Source organism: Etheostoma cragini, chromosome 6 (genome assembly GCF_013103735.1).
Source record: "Etheostoma cragini isolate CJK2018 chromosome 6, CSU_Ecrag_1.0, whole genome shotgun sequence".
NCBI classification, from domain to species: Eukaryota; Metazoa; Chordata; class Actinopteri; order Perciformes; family Percidae; genus Etheostoma; species Etheostoma cragini.
The window spans coordinates 26,015,531-26,037,691 of record NC_048412.1 but is presented as its reverse complement, the minus strand read 5'-3'; the positions used below and the strand labels follow the sequence as shown (position 1 = coordinate 26,037,691).

Sequence of the window (22,161 nt, the reverse complement as noted above, 5' to 3'; positions counted from 1 at the left end):
ACGCACACACACACACACACACACACACACACACACACACCCCTTAGGTCGCACAGCTGTATGTAGGTCAACCCTGCCTCCCCCGTGTTTCTCCCTCCCTCCCGCCTCCTGTTCAGACTGCCCTACTTTTAGCTGGATCCAGAGAACCAATGACATCACCCTTTTTCTCCTGTTTTAATATCAGCTAGCTAGCGTTAAGGCTGCTGCTGACTGCACCACTTTTCCTCCCCACCATCATCTTCTTCATCATCATCATCCATAATCTCCTCCGCCATGACTAGGATGATAACCTTCCCCCGTGGAGCTAAAAATAGTCCCTGTAGCGTGAGCTCTGGTGTTGAGAATTTGGTCCTTTCGGTTCCCATTTGAATCCGCGGCGCTCGATCGGCGGGCTGCTGATCATGCACGACGGCTCTGTTGCTAGGGAGACCAACAGTAAAACACCGGCTCTGCCAAAGCCATGGCGAACCAACACACCACCCCCTCCCTCCCACCCCCACACTCCTTTTTATTTCCAATCCAGTCCTTCAATCTGTTTGTCACTCTGTACTTTACATTCAGTCCATCTCTCTCGGAGTCTTTGTCTCTCTCCATATATTGCACACAGAAATGTGGGGTTTTAGGGTTCTTTTACGGGTTCCTATGAAGCGTTTTTGACTTTAAAAACATTTAATAGATTAAGATACAGATATCCTATCATAAACATGACTGTTGATGAACAGTTTTGAACCTTTTGGTGATCATCATGCAATGCCTGTGATGAATAGTTTGAAAAGAGCAATAAGACAATTCAGTAGAAAATATCTTCATCTTGTGTCATGATTTATATCTGTTTTTAAGTCCTTAAAGGTCCATTATGTAACGTGTTTAGTTGTTCATCATCAAAATTGGTGTTGCCTGTTCAAAAACCTGTCTTTTTTCCTGAATATTTACCATCACCATCAATTCCAAGTATTCCTAATGGCTTGAAATTTTACATTTCCGTTTGCATGAACTGGCTTTTGGCTGTCAAATGATAAACTCACAGGTGCTGCTAATGCTGCTAATGGGTATCGTAGCTTACTGGTACTGGCAACTTTGAGGAGGAAAACATGGAGGACCACACGTATTCAAAATCCAATTTTCAGGAATAGAAGTCTTCTTCCCCCAGAAAAGAAAAAGGATATTGAATGGAGAAAATTACCGTCTTTGTGTAGCTGTAATACACATCTTTGAACTGCATGGTGCGAGAGAGTTGATTGCGATATAAGATCTCAAAGCTAGATGGGAGAACGTCCTACACATTGGACCTTTAAAGACAGATTTTCCTTAATCAAGTAAAATGAATTTGCTCTTAATTTGCTTTAGTTTTGAACCTATTGAAACAACCCTTTGTTCTGATTCTCATGGATCAACCCCCAGGCAGAGAACCTTTTTGCACTTGACACTAAATATAAAGATGAGAAAGTGCATAGAGACAGATAATAAATGATTTAGAAAGATTTCATGAATTACTTTTACAATTTATGTTACTGCTGCTTCTTTGTAGCATCAGTACCTGATTCATACCATAAGAATCACTGCCTGTACAAGGGATTTAGAGCATAGTTAAGGTCATGTGTACTAGCATTTGAGCTTGATCCTATTCATAAATAGTTCTTTAATGCATTAAAAAACATTTCTACAGAACCTTTCCCTGGTCCATCCCAGAGCCTGTTTTCCTGAGAGTGCATAACGGCTTTTCTTCCTCTATGTGCCGCCTCCCTCATCTTTTCTGATATGTGGTTTTCTGCCGGCTGCTCACCATCAGCTCTCCTTGCCGCCGCTCCCCTCCATTTTTGTCTCCTCCTCCGCATTCCTTCATTCTCATCCTCACTTGTTTGCCTTCTATTTCACAGATCTATCCTAGCACGTCTACCTCCCTTGGACTGCCTCTATCGGTTCTTCTTCACTCATATCCCCCCCCCCATCGCCATCCTCCGCTGTCTCACAGACCAACTTCATCCTCTTGCTGCAAAACCACAAGTGACCAAGCTTCTGCTTGCAGGCTTTGGAACAACCTCCCATCCCATTAAATCTTTATTGGTAACTTTTTGATATAAATAAACATCTGTTACATTAAAGGCATATCCAAATGAGTTGCTACAGTCCAAAGCGAGACTATGTGTCAATTTATGTAGTTTTAATTGTGCTATATAAAAAAAGTGGACTTAACTCTCATTCCTTATCCACCTCCTCACTTATCTGCTTTTTTTCTTTCTCCCTCTCTCTAACTCAAATGCACATCTACAATGTGAGACTGGTGGGTCGGAGGGGGACAAGCAGCTCAAAAGACCCCAGCACACTGTCTTACATGCAAGTTCAATGACCGTTTGGAACTTTCATGTGATTTCTTGTGAAAGTAATTGATTGGTACACAAAAAACAGTCCGCTCCTACAAAAGATGGCTTCTCAGGGTGTAACGCCATTTGCCTGATGGTCTAGTACCAAAACGTTTCCTACTATATCAACTTTATATATGTTTGCAAGTTAGACAGTGTGCGTTTTTTTGTTGTTGCACGTAACTCAAATGTGAAAATGTGCAATTGTGTGCTTCAACTTGTATTTGTTAAATGTTAAAATTAGGTAAATGAGATCTTTATTGATCAGAAAAATAGGGGAAAATGAGGAGTATGGATAGAGGAAGTGCAAATACATCTACTGTCATTCATAGGTTTAGTTTATTTAGCCTTGGGTAATAAAACAGGGGGAAGACAAACTACAATGTCTCAGCTGAAAAGTAACAGGTTCAATCATACGTCCTCGAGGAAGGCACTGAACCTCTGCTGCTTCAATCATTCTTGATTCTTGAGTTGTTCTTGGCTGTAACTGTGAGTTAGTGTTGTGGAAAATAATTCCTGTGCTCACGGCTTTCTCTGCTCCTGTGAAGGACACATGCTGTTGTCCTCTCATCTATCTACTTTTATGTATTCCCTAAATCTCAGGCGTCCTGTGTTAATGAAACTGTCTGTAACTCTGCTGCGAGCTCCTGGCTTCTCCCTGTCAGTGACGATAATCGTCTTTTTGTTTGCATGCATCGCTCAAGCCTCACTCCCACACATCTGAACACATATGGAATGATCAAGAGTATGTTACAAGTGGAAAGTAGACTGAAAATCTGCACTCGAGAAGATTTTAAAGAAAGACTACAACAACTTTCTCGGTTCTGATACGCAACTGCTGCTGGTAGCCGGCGTCTTGGAGCCCTGTAGCGTCTTAATACAACCAGCAACTGCTGCTCGGACTTCTATGGTTCTATGGACATGTGTTCACGTTCCAGCACTTAACTTAATTGAAAAATCTTCTATTTTAATTTTATAATATATGGTCTATTGGTGAAGTAGGATTTATCACTTTGACCATATATATATACAGATTGCTGATGCCTCCCTCAGGCTCTACTTGATGTTCTGTTGGTTGGTATCTCAACTTCAGAGAGAAATGCAGGTGGACTCTAAAACAAATGTCTCATGGCCATCTACAGCAGTTCTTCTTTTTACAAGAAGAGGAACAAGAAGAGGAGGAGAAAGACATGTTGGTTCGAGAAGTCAAGATAAGTCCACTTTACATAAGGTTTTCCAAGTTACTACAATTCATTTGTTATCTACCAGTTGTGGCCACTGCCTTATGCAGATCTGAGCCTGCCTGAACAGAAAAAAACAACAATGAGCTTCTTTCATTTATTCAGACATGAATAATTTCCCCAAATTTAGGATTATATTTCCAATGATATCATTTTAGAAAAATTATCACACTACCTCTTGACCATTTTGTTAGGTAATCTTTGGAATTTAAGAATGGTTTCCTATTGAGATTTGGATCTGATCAACACGAATATGTGCCACGTACTGACTCCATTTACACGTCTGAACTTCAAGACTAATTCCCCTCCCTAACGCTTATTTTTAGACGAACATTTATTGAATATCTCTCCCCCCCCTTTATCTCCCTCAATCGACCAGTCTGTCTGTGTCATTCTCTAAACTTAACACTAAACACAAGCAGGGCCAGCAGTTTGGCCCTGAGGCAGTCACAGCCGCAGAAATAACAAAAAAACGTCTCCTTCAATCTTTAACATCGATGGGAGTAATGTACCGCGGCCGAGACTCAGCGTCTGCTGGGTAACGGATAATAAATCTGCTGCGCCAGACTGCCTTTGAGCAAGGTACTAAAGACTTTACTTTTTAATGTTGTTTGATTGATCTTTTAATATTAGACAAACGAAGCCTGCAGGAAACGCCGCTCAAAGGAGATCTTGACAGATGGAGTTTGACTTCTACACTGTATTTCTTCATCAGGAAGGTGCCAATTGGGGGGAAAGAAATGTTTTACATTTTCCTTTTTGTCCTTGGTTCCTGTTAGGATAACTGAAAATAAATGTAGGGAGCTCTACTCTCTACATTTTTAGGGCTATACCGCCTCAAAAGTGACTAAATACCTGTTAGGGCTGGGTGTAGTTAAAAAATGTTCCATACCAGTTTTGATACCAATACCGTGACTTTGATACCTTTGACATAAACAATACTTTTTTCACTAACAATTTTATAAAACAAAGAACTTACAACATTACAGCACAAATACTTTTCTTTACTTTTTAGCTGCTACTACGTGAGCCCGTCTACCTGCGTAACAGAGAGTTTTTCCTGCCTGCCTCTACGACTTGTAACGCTGAACAGCCAATCACAAACGTTATCAGATCTCGTTAGAAGCATGCTGCATGCTTATTGGCTCAGTGACGCTGATGCCATTTACTCCTTAGGTATTGAAATTGGGTATTGAACATCAAAGCATTTTTTGAAACCCAATACTATATTTTGATGGTTTCTCTTTGTGAACTGGACGCTACCATTGATGCCCTCTACAAATCAATAAAAAAGGAAGATAAAGTACTTTCAGTGCTTATATCTCTTAGCTCTTGATGGAGCCTCACCTGCGCTTGCGCAGCTTCTTGTTCTCCGTCTTGAGCACATGGAGCTTCTTGGCGAAGCAGACGATGATCATGAAGAGCAGCAGGACCACCAGAGCCGAGGCGCCCACGGCCAGACACATCACCTGGAACTCGGTCACCACCGACTCGCAGCGAGCACCCTTGTGCCAGATGTAATCCTGGACGTTACATCTAAAAGAGACAGAGATGAGATGGAATAAAGGGACAGAGGATGAAGGGGATACACAGCAGGCGAGAAAGCAAAGATGATGGGAAAAATTGTAAATGGCAGAGGAAGAGTTTTGAAATATAGAGATGTGGCAAAGAGGAATCCGAGAGAGGATGAAAAGATAAGAAGTGTGAAATAAAATGATCAGTGAGCAGAAAGAGGAAAGAAAATGGGGAAAGAGAGACAAAAGAGAAACGGTTAGTTGGGTAAAACAACACATCTCCATGAGATGGATTCAGTGAATTGTGTGTTAACATGTCAGTTAAGCCAGGCAACATCTATTATATGTGGCTTTAACATGTCAATCATGTTGGCTCAGTCCTTTTTTTGAAATTTAGTCTTTTTGTAAACATTCAAGATTTCTTTTCTGTTTCTGATAATATTTAACTGCTTTGGTGTGGAGTATGAAAAAAGCCCTAAAAACTTCCAGTGTTTCACAACATGTTACATAAGTCTTAATGTTATTGTGAAGTAATCGACCGCAGGCATGTTAGCCGGATGGAAGGGTCGCTGGCAGGTTTTTTGAAAGAGGCTTTATTCAAAAAATTCAAATAATATAAACACGTTGTGTCAGAAAATAGAAAGTATTGAAAAAAAGAGCGCAGGGCATTTTCCGACTATGAACAAACTCACTGTCTCTCAATCACACACACACACACACACACACACACACACACATACACATACACACACACACACACACACACACACACACACACACACACACACACACACACACACACACACACACACACACACACATACACACACTTTATCAAACATCATCATAAAAGACATTTGAGCATATAAGATCTTAAACAATGCATATGGGCGTCCATGTGTGGCTCCACATTACGGGCACACATGTAGAAAAACACACACAGCCGCCATCTGAGTCCCAGACTCCCTCCGTAACCGTTTTGGCAGAGTTGGGTTTCCGCCCGAGGACACAAAGGCAGATGGCTTTGTCTACAGACTGTTTGGCGTGTAAAATGGCAAATCTATTTCATCGCTTAACGAGACTATAACGCTGCTGAGCCCCGCTGTTTCACCGTCAGATGAGTGGGAGAATGTGTGGCTCTGCGTTATTCTGTCTGCCTGTGTGACCGTTGGAACAGTTTCCATTAAAACATGCCAGATTTACGTCTGAGCGGTCATAACTCCCATGCGTTAACTTGTTCTTCTTTGCTGTGGTGAAGTACAGGTGGACTCCAGGACCCTGTTACGTCACTGTTGGGTGTGGTTAAAAGAATCCCTGAAGGGGGGGTGCTTGGTTAGCTCATTTGGTAGAGTGGGCACCCATATTTGAGGTTTACTCCTCGACGCAGCGGCTGCAGGTTTGACTCCGACCTGGGATGTCATTCCCCCTTCTCTTTACCCTTTCAAGTCTAAGATGTCCTGTAGAATTAAAGGCCTAAAATGCCCCAAACATAATCTTTAAAAAAACAAATGCAGCATGTTCAGAAACTGAATGAGTTCCAAAAAATCTTATTGGAAACCTATCAGAATGCATAGTTTTGCAACTTTTAATCCAATGTGCATATACTTTCAATGTTTTCTAACATGGAAACTAGTCTAATATGGAATGTTAGCATGCACATCATCATGCTCCCACGCCATTCATCTCAGAATGCAGCTAAGGCGGTCAGCTCTTCAGTCATCAATTTAACAGATATCCTCAATTGATGGGTGAGTGGACATTTTGTTGGTGGTGCAAGATAAAAAAAAAAGGAATGCGTGTCTGGGCACAATGATACAAATTAAATCTGAATTATTTTAATTTCTTCTGAACTGACGCACCAGCCCACTCTATGGAGATGGAAGCTGAATAATTGAATATGTACAATTTCTACCTTTCCAATGTTTTAAAAAATTATTCTTCTGCATGTGTACTTTTTAGTTTTCAGCCAGGATCTCTACCACATGCCAGTATTACTTTCATGCTAGCAGTCATTTTGTCACAGGGGACTTCCAGTTTGAGGTAACCCTACAATGGGCGAGTTGATCCGTGAAGAAAGTCTTGATTGTTTCTCTTTTGGTTATTTTGCCCACAGAGCTGTCCAAGTGCCTGACGTAAAAACACAAATTAAAAATATAAAACTGTCAAAGGGAGCTTTTCAAGGGTGAAGGAGATGGTGCTCATTTTCTTACTCATGTATTTTTCATATAGATCATAGATGCTGAAGAATTTGAAGGTTTCTAGGAAAGCATCCTGGGGTCATGAAACCAAAATGACCGCAGAAGGCTCCAAAGAGAACAGCTTTAATTAACGGATGACAAAGCATTTAACCGCCCTCCCCACCCACACACACACGGCAGATAATAAGATGAATGGAGGTGTTGGGCGTATGGCCGCTCCAACGTTCTCTACATGCTAAACATGCTCTTTTCACCAAGCCACTTCCTGTTTCCTTTCTCAATCCTTGACACTTTTATTTTGCTAACTGAAGGGTAAAGCTGGCAATGAGCCGGGAGACATTTTAAGTGTGGGCATAAGTGGTGAGAAAGAGTGAGAAAGAGAAGAAAAAAAAAAGGGATGATGCTCTGTATTACATTTTCAGAGAGACTTCAATGCACTCCACCTCTGAGCCATTCTGCCTTCATACAAAGAAGAGGTTTATGTAAGTCGGGTTATGGAGGGAGGGATGCAAATAGAGAGTGAGAGACGGAGAAGGGCAAGGCACAAGAATGCGAGCGAGGATGTGCCGGGCGTCATGACAACCCAGCTGAGCGGCAAAGCGGAGCAGATGCAGCGCTGACATGTCATTCCATCACACGCACGCATCCCCGGTCAGCCGTCCATGAGGGACACAGTCGGGCTTTAGCGGCTAGTTCCCATTTCTTTCTTCCTCTCTACTTCCTTTCCTCTCCCCCTCCTCCTCCTCCTGGTCTCCCATGCCGCTAATCTTCTTTAAAATCTCTTTTCTTGTTTACTGGCTCTTTACCTTCCCCATTCCTCCCTCCATCCCTCCATCCCTCCATCCCTCCTCTCTCAACTCTCCTTCCTGCTGCACTTTGCCTAGCGCCTCCAGCAGATTTATGTCTCTGCTTTCAGTTTGTGCAACTGAGTTTTTTTTCTTTCTTCTTCTTTGACATTAGGAGAAGAAAAAAACAGCAGTACAAGGTTGGTTATAGTTAGGATGAGAAAACAATTTGGAAAACAAAAACCAACTGAACTGTACAAACAAGAATTGCTTGTGTATCCAAAGCCCGAGGTTGTACTGAGCTAAATGCTAGCGTCAGCAGGCTAACATGCTATTGGGAAGCAGGTGTAATGTTTACCATATTGTGTTAGCATGCTATCATAAGGTTATTAGAGAAGGTTCAACAGGTATTTGGTAAAAAATCAAAGTTTTAGACAAACTGAAATTTTAAACTGTTAGTGGTAAAGTGAAAAGTCAGCTGATCACTAAAGTCAAAAGGGTTCATCATCTGTGTACCATGAACCATGATCCATCTAATAGTTGTTGAGTTATTTCAGTCCGGACCAAAGTGATGGTCCCCCCAACATCTCTATAGCAGGGCTAAAAGCACATCACTGTCAACGTCACATACATTGTCCTGCTGCTGTGAATACTCATTAGAGCCCCCCTTGTCTACATCAACGAAGTTCCCCTTCAGGAATTGTTCAGGTCCCGCTAGAAATTTTGGTAGATGTCCCTCATTCTCGGCCAGATGTCGTTAACTTCTGCTTTCTTTGCGTTGGCATTCTAAACTCCGGTGGATGTCTGAGGACAATGGTTAACTGCTCCTCAGATCTCCCGCCTACTCAGCAGCAACTTGACTATTTTGTTTCGCAGATTATTGGTCACAGAGTCAATTTTATACCATCCGGTGAGTTTAAAGTTCCAACATTCTACCAGTGATTAATTCAATGAGGAGATATGTGACTAAAATGCCAATTAGCCAGGCTGTAGGACACCAAATATGTATTAATTTGCAGCCAAAAATAGTCCCCAAAAAATCCGCAATTTCCTCCTGTTTGGGTTACCTTTGCCACCACATTTTTGGTTCTGGTCTTTATGTTGGTTCTGGTGAAAATAATAAAAATACAGAATTACACCAGCCTTCTCCATTAAGATTTGGAACATAGTTTAAAAAAGCTGACAGGAGTGGCTTTCATTCTGTGGAAAAAGCTCAGATCCAGTAGCCAGGAAATCTAGATGCACCCCGTGCATTAGTAATTTGCAGCCAGGGTCAGTCTAGCAACTCTCCGTTGGCTAGTGAGCTGGAAAAACCAAACTCTAGTCAGGCCAATTACATGGTGTATAGAGCTGGAAGGGGGGGGGGCTAAAAATAATGACGGCAGAGTTGCGCCAGCCCGCATGAATTCCCTGCTACTTGAAAACAAAGAAGATGGCTGCTGCTGCTTGCGAACAGCGGCCTTTCGAATCGGCTTTGGCTGCGACTCCGGAAGACTTGGAGTTAAGCACTGAACTCGTTCTTAAAAAAGGAAGATGTGTTTGGAGTTTTGGCGACCCGATACGGCACTAGTTTAATCTATCAACTAGCATTGCTCTGTCCTGCCTTTTGGATTGAACACTGACACTGGTGAGTTAGCAGACCCAACATCTTGATGTGGGTCTGGATTGTCAGGCTACACATCCAGGGCAGCTGTGCAGATCAGGAATCAAATTTGAATTGACTCCTTATCAGAGAAAAAACAATTCTAATGTCTCTTTTTAAGAGCACTGATCTGTCTGAGATGAAATGTGTCAACCAGCCTCCCTCGCTCCCTCCTTCCCTCTATAAAACCTCAGACGCGTCCCCCAGGCCTTCCCACTGTGTCCCACAGCACAGTTTTTTATTTTCTTCCCAACTCATCATTATCTCTATCGCCGCGGCTCACCGCAGTCACATTTAAAGCGTTGCCACAGCCCGGCAGGAATACAACAGAACCACATTACAAAGAACTAACAAATCCTCTCAATATTTACCTGATTAGGGCCCCACTGGGGCAGAAAAGGGATCGGCAGACAGACAGAGAGCCTCTAATTGAACTAACAAAGGGGGACAATGGTGCAGGTGGGGTTGTGGCCCTCTAATAAGACCCCCGGCTGGGTTTGATGAGGAGTGTTGAAGGGCGTGAGACGAGGGGGCTGGAAGGAGAGTGTGCATGGCCATTAGTTTAGGGCTAAAGGCCACTAGCAAACAGGCATGGTGTGTGTATTTGGAAACTAAAAATCCAAGGAGTCAATTACGGCTGCTTAAAACGAGATTTCCTAATTTAATACACTCTGAGGTTTTGTTGATACAACCTTAGTTGTACGCAGCAGACAGCAGTTTTTCAACAATAAAAGCTCTAAAACCCACCACACACCTCCTGCTGAGCACCAAACTGCAGACAAGTAGAGACTATGGTGAACACTGTGGAGCATTTAGCAGCTAAAGAGACATATTTCACCCAGGAGTTGGTAGAGACCAGAAACATAGCTAAAGGAAGATTAACTGCAACGGCTTGCCAACAAGTTTGCCAAAGCAATTTAAAAGGTGATAATACATCATGGTCACCTTTAAATTACCTAAGGGCTTGCCAAGACAAGAATGTCAGTTGCAGAAAATGTCAGAGCACATTTTCAGGAAGGCATAATTCTGGTAAATCGACCACATTTTCAAAATCTTATCTTTCTCAATTTAAGAGTAGAGTTGGACCGATATCATTTTGTTGTTTTGCAATACCGATTCCGACACCTGAACTTGCGTATCGGACAATACCCAGTACTGATCCAATACCAGTATGTCATATATTTTATTATGTTTTAACAGCTGCATAAAACTATCCCTCTATGGATAAAATATGATTTTTATCTTTGTTGTAAGGCCTGGCTTAGATTAAACCTTTTGTGAAACATGAACAAACACAAAAATTAACGCCATAGAACTTTATTATCCAGTTTGACAGTCAGTCATAATGGAAAAAGAAGATTTTTATAGATTTTCTTTAGAGGTACATTATGTGGTATCGGATTGGTGCATGAACTCCAGTACTTGTACAGATTCCAAGCAGCCGATGTCGACACCAATGGTATTGAAACTTTACATGAAACGTAAAATGCGCCACAATACCAGATATAGGATTAAAACAGTACGTAAAAACTGTTTAAAGGGTGAGCAAATGTTCTTTTGCAGTATGTAAGAACAAGCAGAGGGAAGGTTAGAGGGGAACAAGCAAACAGAAGGCCCGACCTAAAAGAGCTGGATGTGGACTGACAGGAGAGGGCACGGCAGGGTGTTTACTGAATATTTTTGCATTAATCCTAAATTTGCATTAAAACAACAGTATTTTTAAACTTTCTTCCTTGAAGCAGTGCATATTTTCTCATGCAATAACTACAGGGAGTGGAGCAATGAAGGAAACAGTGAGTCAACTGTGCAACACCCAGAAAGAGGAGGATCTGATGGTAAAAAGCCAGCAGAGGACAGGAGAAGGTACAGCTTGGTGCCTCTGGAAACTTGTTGTATCACAAGTTTAGTGCCGCCAAAGATGATTCTGATAAAAGAAATACAACCAGTCCAGAGCATGTTTTCCCCTAACAGTGGTTGCTTCTAGACCTTCCTCTAGTGCTGACCCAACGCTGTGGAGATGTGTGAGACTATGATTGAACTTACTTAATTACTTAGGCATTTTTTAATTATTTTCAGAAATGAATGTTAGTTTTCATTGTTTCTATGAATTGTTGTGTATTTGCTCAGTGTGCAGAATACTGACACCCTGCTGCTTCAGTATGTCTTTCCCTGTCACTGTTAAAATGTTAATGCGCTGCTGTCCCACATGTTAATCGGATCGGAGAGTGACAATGAAAAATAACACAAATTATTAACACTGGAGGTCAACTGCGATGTGTTCATGACGACAGAAAGATCTGGCAACTCAGCAGTTGTGCTTAGACCAACTAATAAAAAGAGATAATTGAACAAAAAGTGTAAAAAACGCACACATTATTGTATTATTTTAGGTCAGAAGATTCAGCCGTCAGTCATCCTAATAGATTTCCTAATAGACCATTTTTAAAAGCCAAACCAGCTTGAATAAAATAAAACTGCATCGGCTTCCATTATGCAGATCAGTCAGTCAGATTCAATCAGCCAGTAATGCTAAATCCTGAATAGGGATTTGAAAACATGACGACATAATCAGGAGTCTCCGTTTGGCTTTAGAAGAATTTGACCGATTCAACCCATAGTAATAATGTTTACATACTTTCATTTCCAGGGTTTAGGCCAACTGGAAGGACAAGAAGAGAACTATACCAAGTATTTTACCACATGGTCCTGAGCTGTCTCGTATGAGCCTGATTATGTAGTTTCTACAGTCCAATAAAAGCCTTGATTGCACCATCCAAAACAACTTTTTTTAAGTCTCTGGTGTGCAAATTATTAACACCTTGTTCAGTATATTTCTGCTTGCTTGTCACATTTACATTAGATTTTCTGCAGAGCAGTCTGTCTCTGCTGTCACCAGACTGTGCTAACCATCATATATAAAGAGAGGCTGGTTGCCACTGCTAATGACATAATCAGCCAGCATGGATCTCTGGGTGCAACTGTGACCAAAAATCTATAATAACATGCGTCCCTGGAGAGCTCTCTCAATACCACAAACTGCAAACTAATTACCGGTATGCAGATGTGGCCCTTCCCCATCAGCCATTATGGGGTATGCTCTGTGCATCATTGTCTCATACAGTCTATGACACCAAAAGTTGTGCTAATATGCAGTTTATTAGCACTTATTAACGTCTTCTTTGTGCATCATTAAATCAGTCTTAAACAAAGCACTGTCCAACTTCTACCTGTGGACATGTTCTCACGCTGTTTGTATGCACAAAATACAGCCTAATGCGTTGCTATGCACTGGTATTGCTAACTATGGCTAACCTGGATGAAGTATTACTTGTGAATCAACAATGAGGAGTTGAGGATAGATTCAACGTAACTTTACTTCCACCTTAGGACACATTACATACATGCAGGTACAGAACGACTACGTTATTCCTGTGGCGCATATCACTCCGCCTAGGGCGGTAATCAAGTTCCAAGTAACTTAACTTAATATAACAACACTGTATAGAGCAAACCCCACAGTGAAATCTGACTGGTTTTAATTAAACACATTCCGACGTCTGAGGAAAATGGACAGCAATGTAAGTCCCAGCAGATCAGAATCATCCCCGTCAGTGGTGGCTCACACACAGACATGGTGCAATCACATAAAGTTTTGCTAAACCAAACCGGCTCTTTTTATTTATATCTGTATGTGATATAATGTTATATCAAATATTCAGGTTTGTACCATTACTTCAGAAAACAGTTGTTTCAGAATATCTAGCAGGTGTCTTTATGCTAAGCTAGCTGTCTGCTTGCCGTAGCTTCGTATTTAATGCATAGACACACGAGCGGTATTAATCCTCTCATCATGACTTGTTACTCCACTCCGTGTGCATTTTATTGATACATCTGTTTCGTCTCTGTAATTCTTTCAAAATAAAAGCATGTAGAGGAATTTGACTCTGACAAAGAAACAAAGAGTGAGAGAGTGAGAGCTCATAGACTGAGTGGTTCAATAAAACCCTGCTCACACAAAGATCAATAGAAACCAGATGATTCTGTCTTTGTTTACATGTGAGAGTGGTATTAATCTTCCCATCATGATTTGTTACTCCACTCAGTGTGCATTATGTTGATACATCTGGTGCATACAAGTGTGTATGCATAAATATGTGTATGTGTTTGTGTGAGTGTGTGTGTGTATGTATGTGTGTGTATATATGAGTGTCTGTGTGTGTGTATGTGTGTGTGTGTGTGTGTGTGTGTGTGTGTATTGAACCTAATGTTTTAAACCTAGTTTGAGCAAGATGACTACTGCCAATAAGAAATCTGTGCATGTGCGCATCTTCAATTCAATAATTGAATAATTGAATTGTTGGGCCGGACGTTTGGCAAAGCTGTGTGTGTGTCTGTGTGTGTGCATGCATGCATGCCTGTGTGTGTGTGTGTGTGTGTGTGTTGTAAATCTCCTGTGTGATTGACCTCAGTCCTGATTCCACGATCTTTGACTTGGGAACAATCCCTAATACCCCCATAATCCTGTGTGTGAGTGAGTGTGTGTGTTTGTGTATGAGTGTGTTTCAAAGATGTGGTCATGAAATCTAAAATGGATACAAACTGCTGTTGGTGCTTAAAGCTTCCCTTAATCACATCAAGCTGCTGTGCACACACGCACGCACACACACACAAACACGCACGCACGCACACACACACACACACACACACACCAGTAAATTCAACCTGGCTCTCCCGAGTCGTTTCCATGCTGGCAAGCGTTTTAGGGTTCTGACTCATTCTCTCACTCAGTTTCTTCTCCATTTCTCACTTACTCATTCTTCTTCTTCTCTCTCTTTCTGGCTCTCTTCAGTTATTTCCTGTTGATATCTTCTTGCTCTCTTTCCCTCTCCATCACTCTTTTACTTCTTTTTAATTCCGTCGCTTTCTTTTTCTTTCAATATCTGACTTTTCCTGTTGCAAACTTTAAGAATTTTAACATCCTCCCCTTTTGTCCTCTCTTTCTCACACACACACACACACACACACACACACACACACACACACACACACACACACACACACACACACACACCCTCGCTCCTTCCTTCCCTCGCTCTGTTTTCTCATCTGTTTCTCCGAATATGGTCCTCGGTCCTGCAGCTCCAGAGAAGGAAGCGGTTTACGATGCTAACGCTGTCAGATCCCATTAGTCAGAGGGACAAGGGAGCCAGTCCCGGAGATGCCGTGGATAGCTTCACAAAAAGAGATCACATCGCAATGTGTTTGTACAGACTGACTGGAGTTCAGTGTTACAATTGCACAAAACAAAAGCTGTGGCAAACTAGCAACAGCAACACAACTCTGTAAGTGTGTGTGTGACAGCTCAGACTGATTTGAAACTGAACTCCAGTAGTTCCTTTTACCCTTCTCTTTTTTTGCTTCTTTTCTGCGTACATTAACGTTGTCCTTTGACTTTATCTCATCTCATTTTGAACAGATGCATTTTCAGCTTTAAAAAGTGTCGAGGCAGGTAATCCCTAACATCAGCAAGGTGGAGTTTAGACATACGACTGGCTGGTCTTAGGTCAGTAAGCTGCACTTCAAAGGGTCATGGGTTTGACTGCAGAGAGCAAAAGGGTCCAACATTCATCCCGCTATAATGGGATCGGCTTGATGTGTGAAGCTGCTCCAGTTCAGCTGCAAGCAAAACACACGCCAACAAATCTACAGTATAAGAACTGACAGTTTCACAGACGACACACACAGACTAGGTCATGTGTGTAATCAGACACACAATCATCAATCAAGCCTACTAAACACACACACACACACACACACACACACATATATATTGGTTCTCATCTGTGCTAGCACTTCATTGACCCATATTGCATTTTTGCCCAGCAGACAAACGCCTCTCAGTCTCTCTCCATCCCTCGCCTGACTCACTCTCAGGAGCTTCATAACTGCTGCTATCTGCTGACTGAGGCTCAAAATCTGCCCTAAATATCTGGATAATGTTGTCTTCTTAGCAAGTTCTTTTTTCCAACATCGCTGTGTGAGTCGGTCAATAACACCTAACGTAGTCTTTTGATTTGACTTCTGATTTCTTTCTGCTTGCTGCTCAGTCACTGATCATTTTAAATATTTAGGGGAATTATTCTCTAAATAAAAAGGATGTACAGACTGCTATGGAGGTATCGACTTGCCATATTCTCAAAGCTCATGGCAACTTGAGTACCCGCTACTGCTGTGCATTCCACCTGGATTCTTTTGCGAGTGCAAAGCATTCCTTTTGTAAAATGATCGCAATAACTAAAAAGAGAAAATTCTAATCTGTTGATGGATATATAACATGTATATATTGATGTAACGTTAGACTTAACTACATAGTGAGTTCAGAAGTAGTAGTGCAGAACAGTGGAAATAGCTAAAAGACAAGAAAATACACTAAACTATAACCCTAACCCATGATACGTAAAATGATCAATCCTCTATGCAAATATCTTGTTTCTTTATGCTAATAATACTCATGTCTCATAGTTAAATTGTTGTCAATGATGTGTTGATATTACTCTCCCCAATGCAGAGGGCAACGTTTCCTCTTTTGCCTACATGATGGTGTTCCAGTATGTCTCTTATTCTAAATGATGTGTATTAAATAACAATCAAATATTCTCTCATTTTCACTGACGTCTTGATGCAACTGCAGACTTTGTACATGGACGGGGTGAAAGGTCGGCTGGGAGCTGGGCTGGGCTGTTGAGTTGTTTTCAGAGACATTCAGCATCTTAAATTCTCCTTTTTAGTTCAGATTGGGATGTGTTTGGTAATTATGTATGTGTGTAGCTGTTGGCATACATTTGCAAGTTAATCCTTGCAGCTGTTTACTAATTTGACGTCTCTTCTCATTATGGGACAATGTAACGTAAAAATCTCTACCATTTTGAATTGTAAAACCTATGTTTATGTGATTGAAACCGAAGAAATCAGCCTCAGATCTGACATTGTGAGATCTCATCAGTCTGTGAAATTCACTTTATTCCATGTGTTTTTTGTGCATAGAGCATTATTTTTGAGCAGCCCTTTTTCCTAAACCAAGGCTACAGTGGGTTAATAAATTGATCTTCATGCCTCTTGTTTGATGCATTTCTTCCTGTATGGATGTCGACTATCCGTACAAAATGGCGGCTTTCAACCTTACTGTCATTGTGCAGTGTACAAGTACAAAGACAAAAAAAATGCAGTTGTGGCTAACCAGTAGTGCAAAACAGCAGAAAAGTGCAATGTGATATACAAAGTTAGACAGGTAGTGCATAGGCAGGACAAGAAATACACTGCAGTGTTATAAGAGCAGAATAAATATGGCATTCATGTAATGGGAACAATGTACGAACAACATGTACAGATATGTGCAATGTAGTAGCAGTGACATTATAATAGTAGTAATAACAATATAGATGTATGCAGTGTATTAGAAGCACATATAATGAGAAAAACAGAATAAATGTGGATATTCTGTATGAACAGTATACAGATATGCACAGTATGTAAAACTATGTGCTATGTGGTAACATTATAAGAGTAGTAAGAATAAGTGTACTGTATGTGCAGGATGGATAGTATGAAGAGCAGCAGAGAATGGCTATGTATAGTTGTAATTACAGTATGTACATTTGTTAATAAACAGGTTGACACCTAAGCCTGATGTTAACAGCTGATGTTCACCGCGTTTACTGCCATCTCCACCTCACTGTTAGGCTAACTGAAATATCTCAAGGTGATGTTACATCATGTACATATAGCCAATAACCAACAGGATTAAGAAACTCCAAACAGCATAATTAATACATTCAATTTCAATTCAATTTTATTTATAGTATCAATTCATAACAAGAGTTATCTCAAGACACTTTACAGATAGACCACACTCCAGAATTTACAAGGACCCAACAGTTCTAGTAGTCTCCTACAGAGTAAGCAACAGTGCGACATTGTGTTGCTTGCTCTGTAGGAAACTACTGGAACTGTTGGGTCCTTGTGGATTCTGGAGTGTGGTCTAGACCTCCTCTATCTGTAAAGTGTCTTGAGATAACTCTTGTTGTGATTTGATACTATAAATAAAATTGAATTGAAATTGAATTGAATTGCGACAGTGGCGAGGAAAAACTTCCTTTTAGGCAGAAACCTCGGTCAGACCCAGGCTCTTGGTAGGCGGTGTCTGACGGGCCGGAATATATATATAATACATATCACCAGGGTGATAATTATTTAAGTAGACCTTTTACTTATCCGTACTTTACTTTGTTGTTTGTATTTCTGAATATTTTTGATTTTAAGATTATTTTTTCAGGGTTTTTCCCCTTTATTAGACAGAGACAGTGGATAGACGTGTGAATGGGGGAGAACGAGAGATTGGGGTGACACGCAGCAAAGGGCCACTGGCTGGATTCAAACCCCAGGCTGCTGCAGGACTCAGCCAACATGGGGTGAGCGCACTTACTCAGTGAGCTATTTTCCCAACAGAAATTTGTTAAACGGGAAAAAAGCAGGTTTGGTGAATAGGGTGGTGATAAAGATAACGTTAAAATGTTTTTGTATGTTGAATGAAAGATTCTTACAAAAAATGAAAATTCAGTTTCTGTTTTTGTCTTTACTGGTTAGCTCTCTCAAAATATGAAGTGTTGGGTCCTTTACTTTGGGAGCCACAATAAAGTTCATAATCAAAGTTTCTACTTTTACTTTTAATCATGAAAGAGTACCTACCATTTTAATCAACCTATTTTCCTATGTTTTGTGTCTAAGTGACTGATTGGAACAACATATTTGACACTGGTCCAGTATTAAGCGAGATCGCTGCAGTCGGCAGCGGCAAAACAAGCTACAATGTAAGTTAATAGGACAACTGTCCAGCTTTTATTTACCTTCACAAAAGTGCTTGTTTTGCCACTGACAGCCTCATATTAAGAGTCAGATAAATATATACAAGATAAATGTATATTTGCATAGTTTTGTCTTGATTCTGTCGACTTTGAATGAAGTGTATTATACAATGCTAAAATGACTGTTTATTTCCGTGGAATCTGGTGGGTTTAGCAAAGGCAATTTTGAAAAAAAGGATCTGACTCTTTAACAGAAAGTTTGACCTCCTTAGAAACCCTTTTATTACGGTTGTCAGACGCTTAGAATATTTATCTGAGCCTGTCAGTGGCAAAACAAGCACTTTTATGAAAGTAAATACAAGTTGAACAACTGCCTCATTAAATAACATTGTAGCTGTTTACTCTGCTGCCAACTGCAGCAATCTTGCTCATTACTAGACCAATTTCAAAGATTGTTGTTCCCACCAGTCACAAAAACATAGGGAAATAGGGTTGAAAAAAGCTGTAGTTACTTTTTGAGTAGATTTAACATCCCAAAATTATTTTATATCCTCTGTCTGAGAATAAACTCCACAAAAGTAAATGGTTGCCATGCAGAAGTTGATATGCATTTAAAAAAATTAATAGCTCATAATTGCATAACATGATGCATAATCCTGACAAAGAAAATGCCTGGGGGAGTAAACAGCTCACTACAAAGTAAAAATTAAAGAAAGTCTCAGAGCTGTTGTGACTGACTATCACTGTGCTGTACATCCCCGTTGGCCTGCCAGCCACACCAACTAGCCCTATGAGTAGTACCATGATGTCGCCAAGCATCACTAAGTCTTGGATGAATTTTACTGTTCCACTTTCTGGTGTGACTAAACATTAACAGTGTTAAACGGCATAACAAATGTTGCTTATAGTGCACATATACTGTATAGGGTAGATTTAACAATTTCAAGGGAATATGAGAGGCAACCGAAACAGAGGAGCAAGGAGGGGAAGATGCTTCGAGGGTGAAGAAATGTCAATTTCCATCTAAAAAGGCAGACAAGGAGTAATTCAGCATGAGCCTTTCATATTCCATTTAACATATGTTACAAACAACACTAGTTCTGCGATAATACTTTATGATTTCAGAAAAGCAATCGGACAAAGCACACAGCCTCTTTCCCCCATCTGCAGCAGCTTTACTCCTGAACCCAGAGTACTGACGTGATGCGTGTTCTTTTAAACTTGAGTGTAGCTGTTCACAGATCGGGATGTTTTGATCCGCAGATGCGCTGTGATTGTTGGCGTTGAGATGCATTGCAGAGGATTGATATTGAGCTGGAACTACGCCGTGGCTTACACCATATTTTCATAAATTATTCTCTTAATCTGTTTGACTTTTGACCTGCACCTAGATTCAGCACAGCCGCAACCCTATCACATGGAGTATCGTGGGAAGCCATTACTGCAGTTTATGGCTAATGTCTGGAAAGCAGGCCATATCATAATGAGAGTGTTTATCAATGGGAAGGGAGACAGCAGAAGGGGACCATGTGAAAACAGTGCATCTGTAAAATGCATCTCAGTTTCTGTGCATGTGTTCATGTGTTTGCCAATACTATAAAGTGCGTTTGTGTGTGTCTGTGTGCAGTTTGCATGTCAAAGTAAAACCAAATCTCACAAAGCAAAAGCGAATCTCAGCACAGAGCCTGGCAGAGGAACATATCCTTGTAAAACTCTCTTGTTAAAAAGAGCAACAACACATTGCTTTCTATTCTGCACTGAGCTTCTCCACATGTTTCTGACCAACAGAGCACTAGAATAACTGTGACTCTAGTTTCATGAAGGCTTCTACATTAGATGACACAACAAATTATTTTACATACTGGTGTCTGATTGCTCTTTGGTTGCAGAGTATTTATCATTGATTATAAATTATGAATGACTCTGATGAAGCAGCTGCAACTCTTTGGTTTTCAGACGTTTTGTTTGTAAAATGGCTGATTTCTTTTTTTATTCCATTCATTCAGTACTAAGGCAAAGTTACTACATCTGTATTTCTAGGGTGTGTATTAGGTTACTCAAAATGTATTAAAAATGTTTTACGCAATAAGAATTTTTTTTTGTTTTGGCACTACATTTCCCATCATGCTTAAGTGTAAGCTGTGAGCCTCCATGGTTTTATGATCAATGTCTATAACACACTTTGAGACTCTGAAAAAATTTGAAATACTAAAGTCTCTCACTATCTCACATCTGAAGACAATCTTGTTGTAAGGTCAGTTTAAGTTAGATTTAAACAGATTAGTTAAACTTGGAGGACTTGCAAAGTTATGGCGTGTGTAGGCCTTTTTCTGTGTGGCAGCGTCTTGTTTTGTGTACGAACTGTGCAGTGTATTCTTTGTGTATGTGATGCGTCCTACCTGCAGAAGACTCCCATGCCCTCCAGCAGGTAACACTGTCCACCGTTGAAACAGTAGTTTGGCAGCATGTCGCAGGGCGAGCGGCAACTTCCGTTCACCATCTGGTAGCCCACACGGCATCCACCCATTCCATCTGACCCGTCCACTGGTGAGGCCATTGGAGGAGCCACCCCAGGGACATTTGGTACTGGAGCTCTCCCTCCAGGACGTGGGGCCCCGGGGATGAAGGGGCCAGACGCTGGCACTCTGGGCTTGGAGCGAGCTGGAGACCCACCGGCGAGGCGGAGGTCTTCATCGCTCTCATAGGTGTCGGTCGTGGTGCTGTAGGTGTACTCATCAGCGGTGGGGGACACGCCATCCTCATAGGGGGTGAGGTAGTCGTAGTTGTCCGGCATCGCCCAGGAGGTCGCGTCGCCTCCCTGCAGCTCATGGGCCAGTGATGATGGAGACGGCGGTGCCAGGTCGAGGCCGCGTCCACGAGAGGAGGGGTCGAAGAAGTCGACATGGAGGACGTCAGGGTTGGAGGGATTGGTGGGGTTGGTTGGGTTGTTGGGGGCCGAGGGCTGGGCGGTGGTGGTGGTGAAGAGGTGATCCAGGTCAAACACGGCTGTGTCCTTGGCGTGGATCCAAGGCGGGTCGGTGTTTGGCAGACGTGCCTCATCCTCCTCCTCCTCCTCCTCGCTTTCCACGACGTCCTGTCCGCGTGGGTTGCTAGGCAGCAGGTGCTCTGTCTCAGCAGAATCAGGGCTGATCTGGGGCGGGGCTGCCACTTCTTCCAAAGCAGGGACCAATGTTTCAGGAAACATGCCGCTGCTCTGCTCGTCCTCCTCGCCGGCGCGGGGGATCCGGCCTGCCCTCGGGGTCACAGTGTCTGGACTGGCCAAGCTGGTCGTCCCGGTTACTGCGAGGACGGCCTCGTTGACCTTAACAGGCCCATCCTCCTCGCTGAGAAGGGAGGTAACATTGGCCGCGCTGTCCGGCTCAGTGGCATTGGTCCCAACAGCATTCCCTACAAACAAACACAAGAATGTTCTTTAGTACAAATGTGACAACAGAAAACGTGTCTTCAGCTTTTAAAGGGATATGATTGCTTTGTCGTTTACAGGGGTGGAGTGAGGGAATGGCTTCCAGGGCTCCAGCCCCGAATGATTTCTCAAAAGC

The 22,161-nt window shown here is 41.7% G+C and overlaps 1 protein-coding gene across 7 annotated transcripts in view; it reads right to left on the bottom strand.

The window, feature by feature from the left end:
• Positions 1-22,161, bottom strand: part of cspg5a (chondroitin sulfate proteoglycan 5a) — a 49,630-nt gene that overhangs the window by 10,799 nt on the left and 16,670 nt on the right. For all 7 annotated transcript variants that reach the window (XM_034873545.1, XM_034873546.1, XM_034873547.1 and 4 more), the window contains exons 2-3: positions 21,001-22,009; positions 4,949-5,137 (exon numbers count right to left, since the gene is read on the bottom strand). In XM_034873545.1, the coding sequence (XP_034729436.1) occupies positions 4,949-5,137; positions 21,001-22,009 (1,198 nt within the window). The remainder of the gene's footprint in view (positions 1-4,948; positions 5,138-21,000; positions 22,010-22,161) is intronic.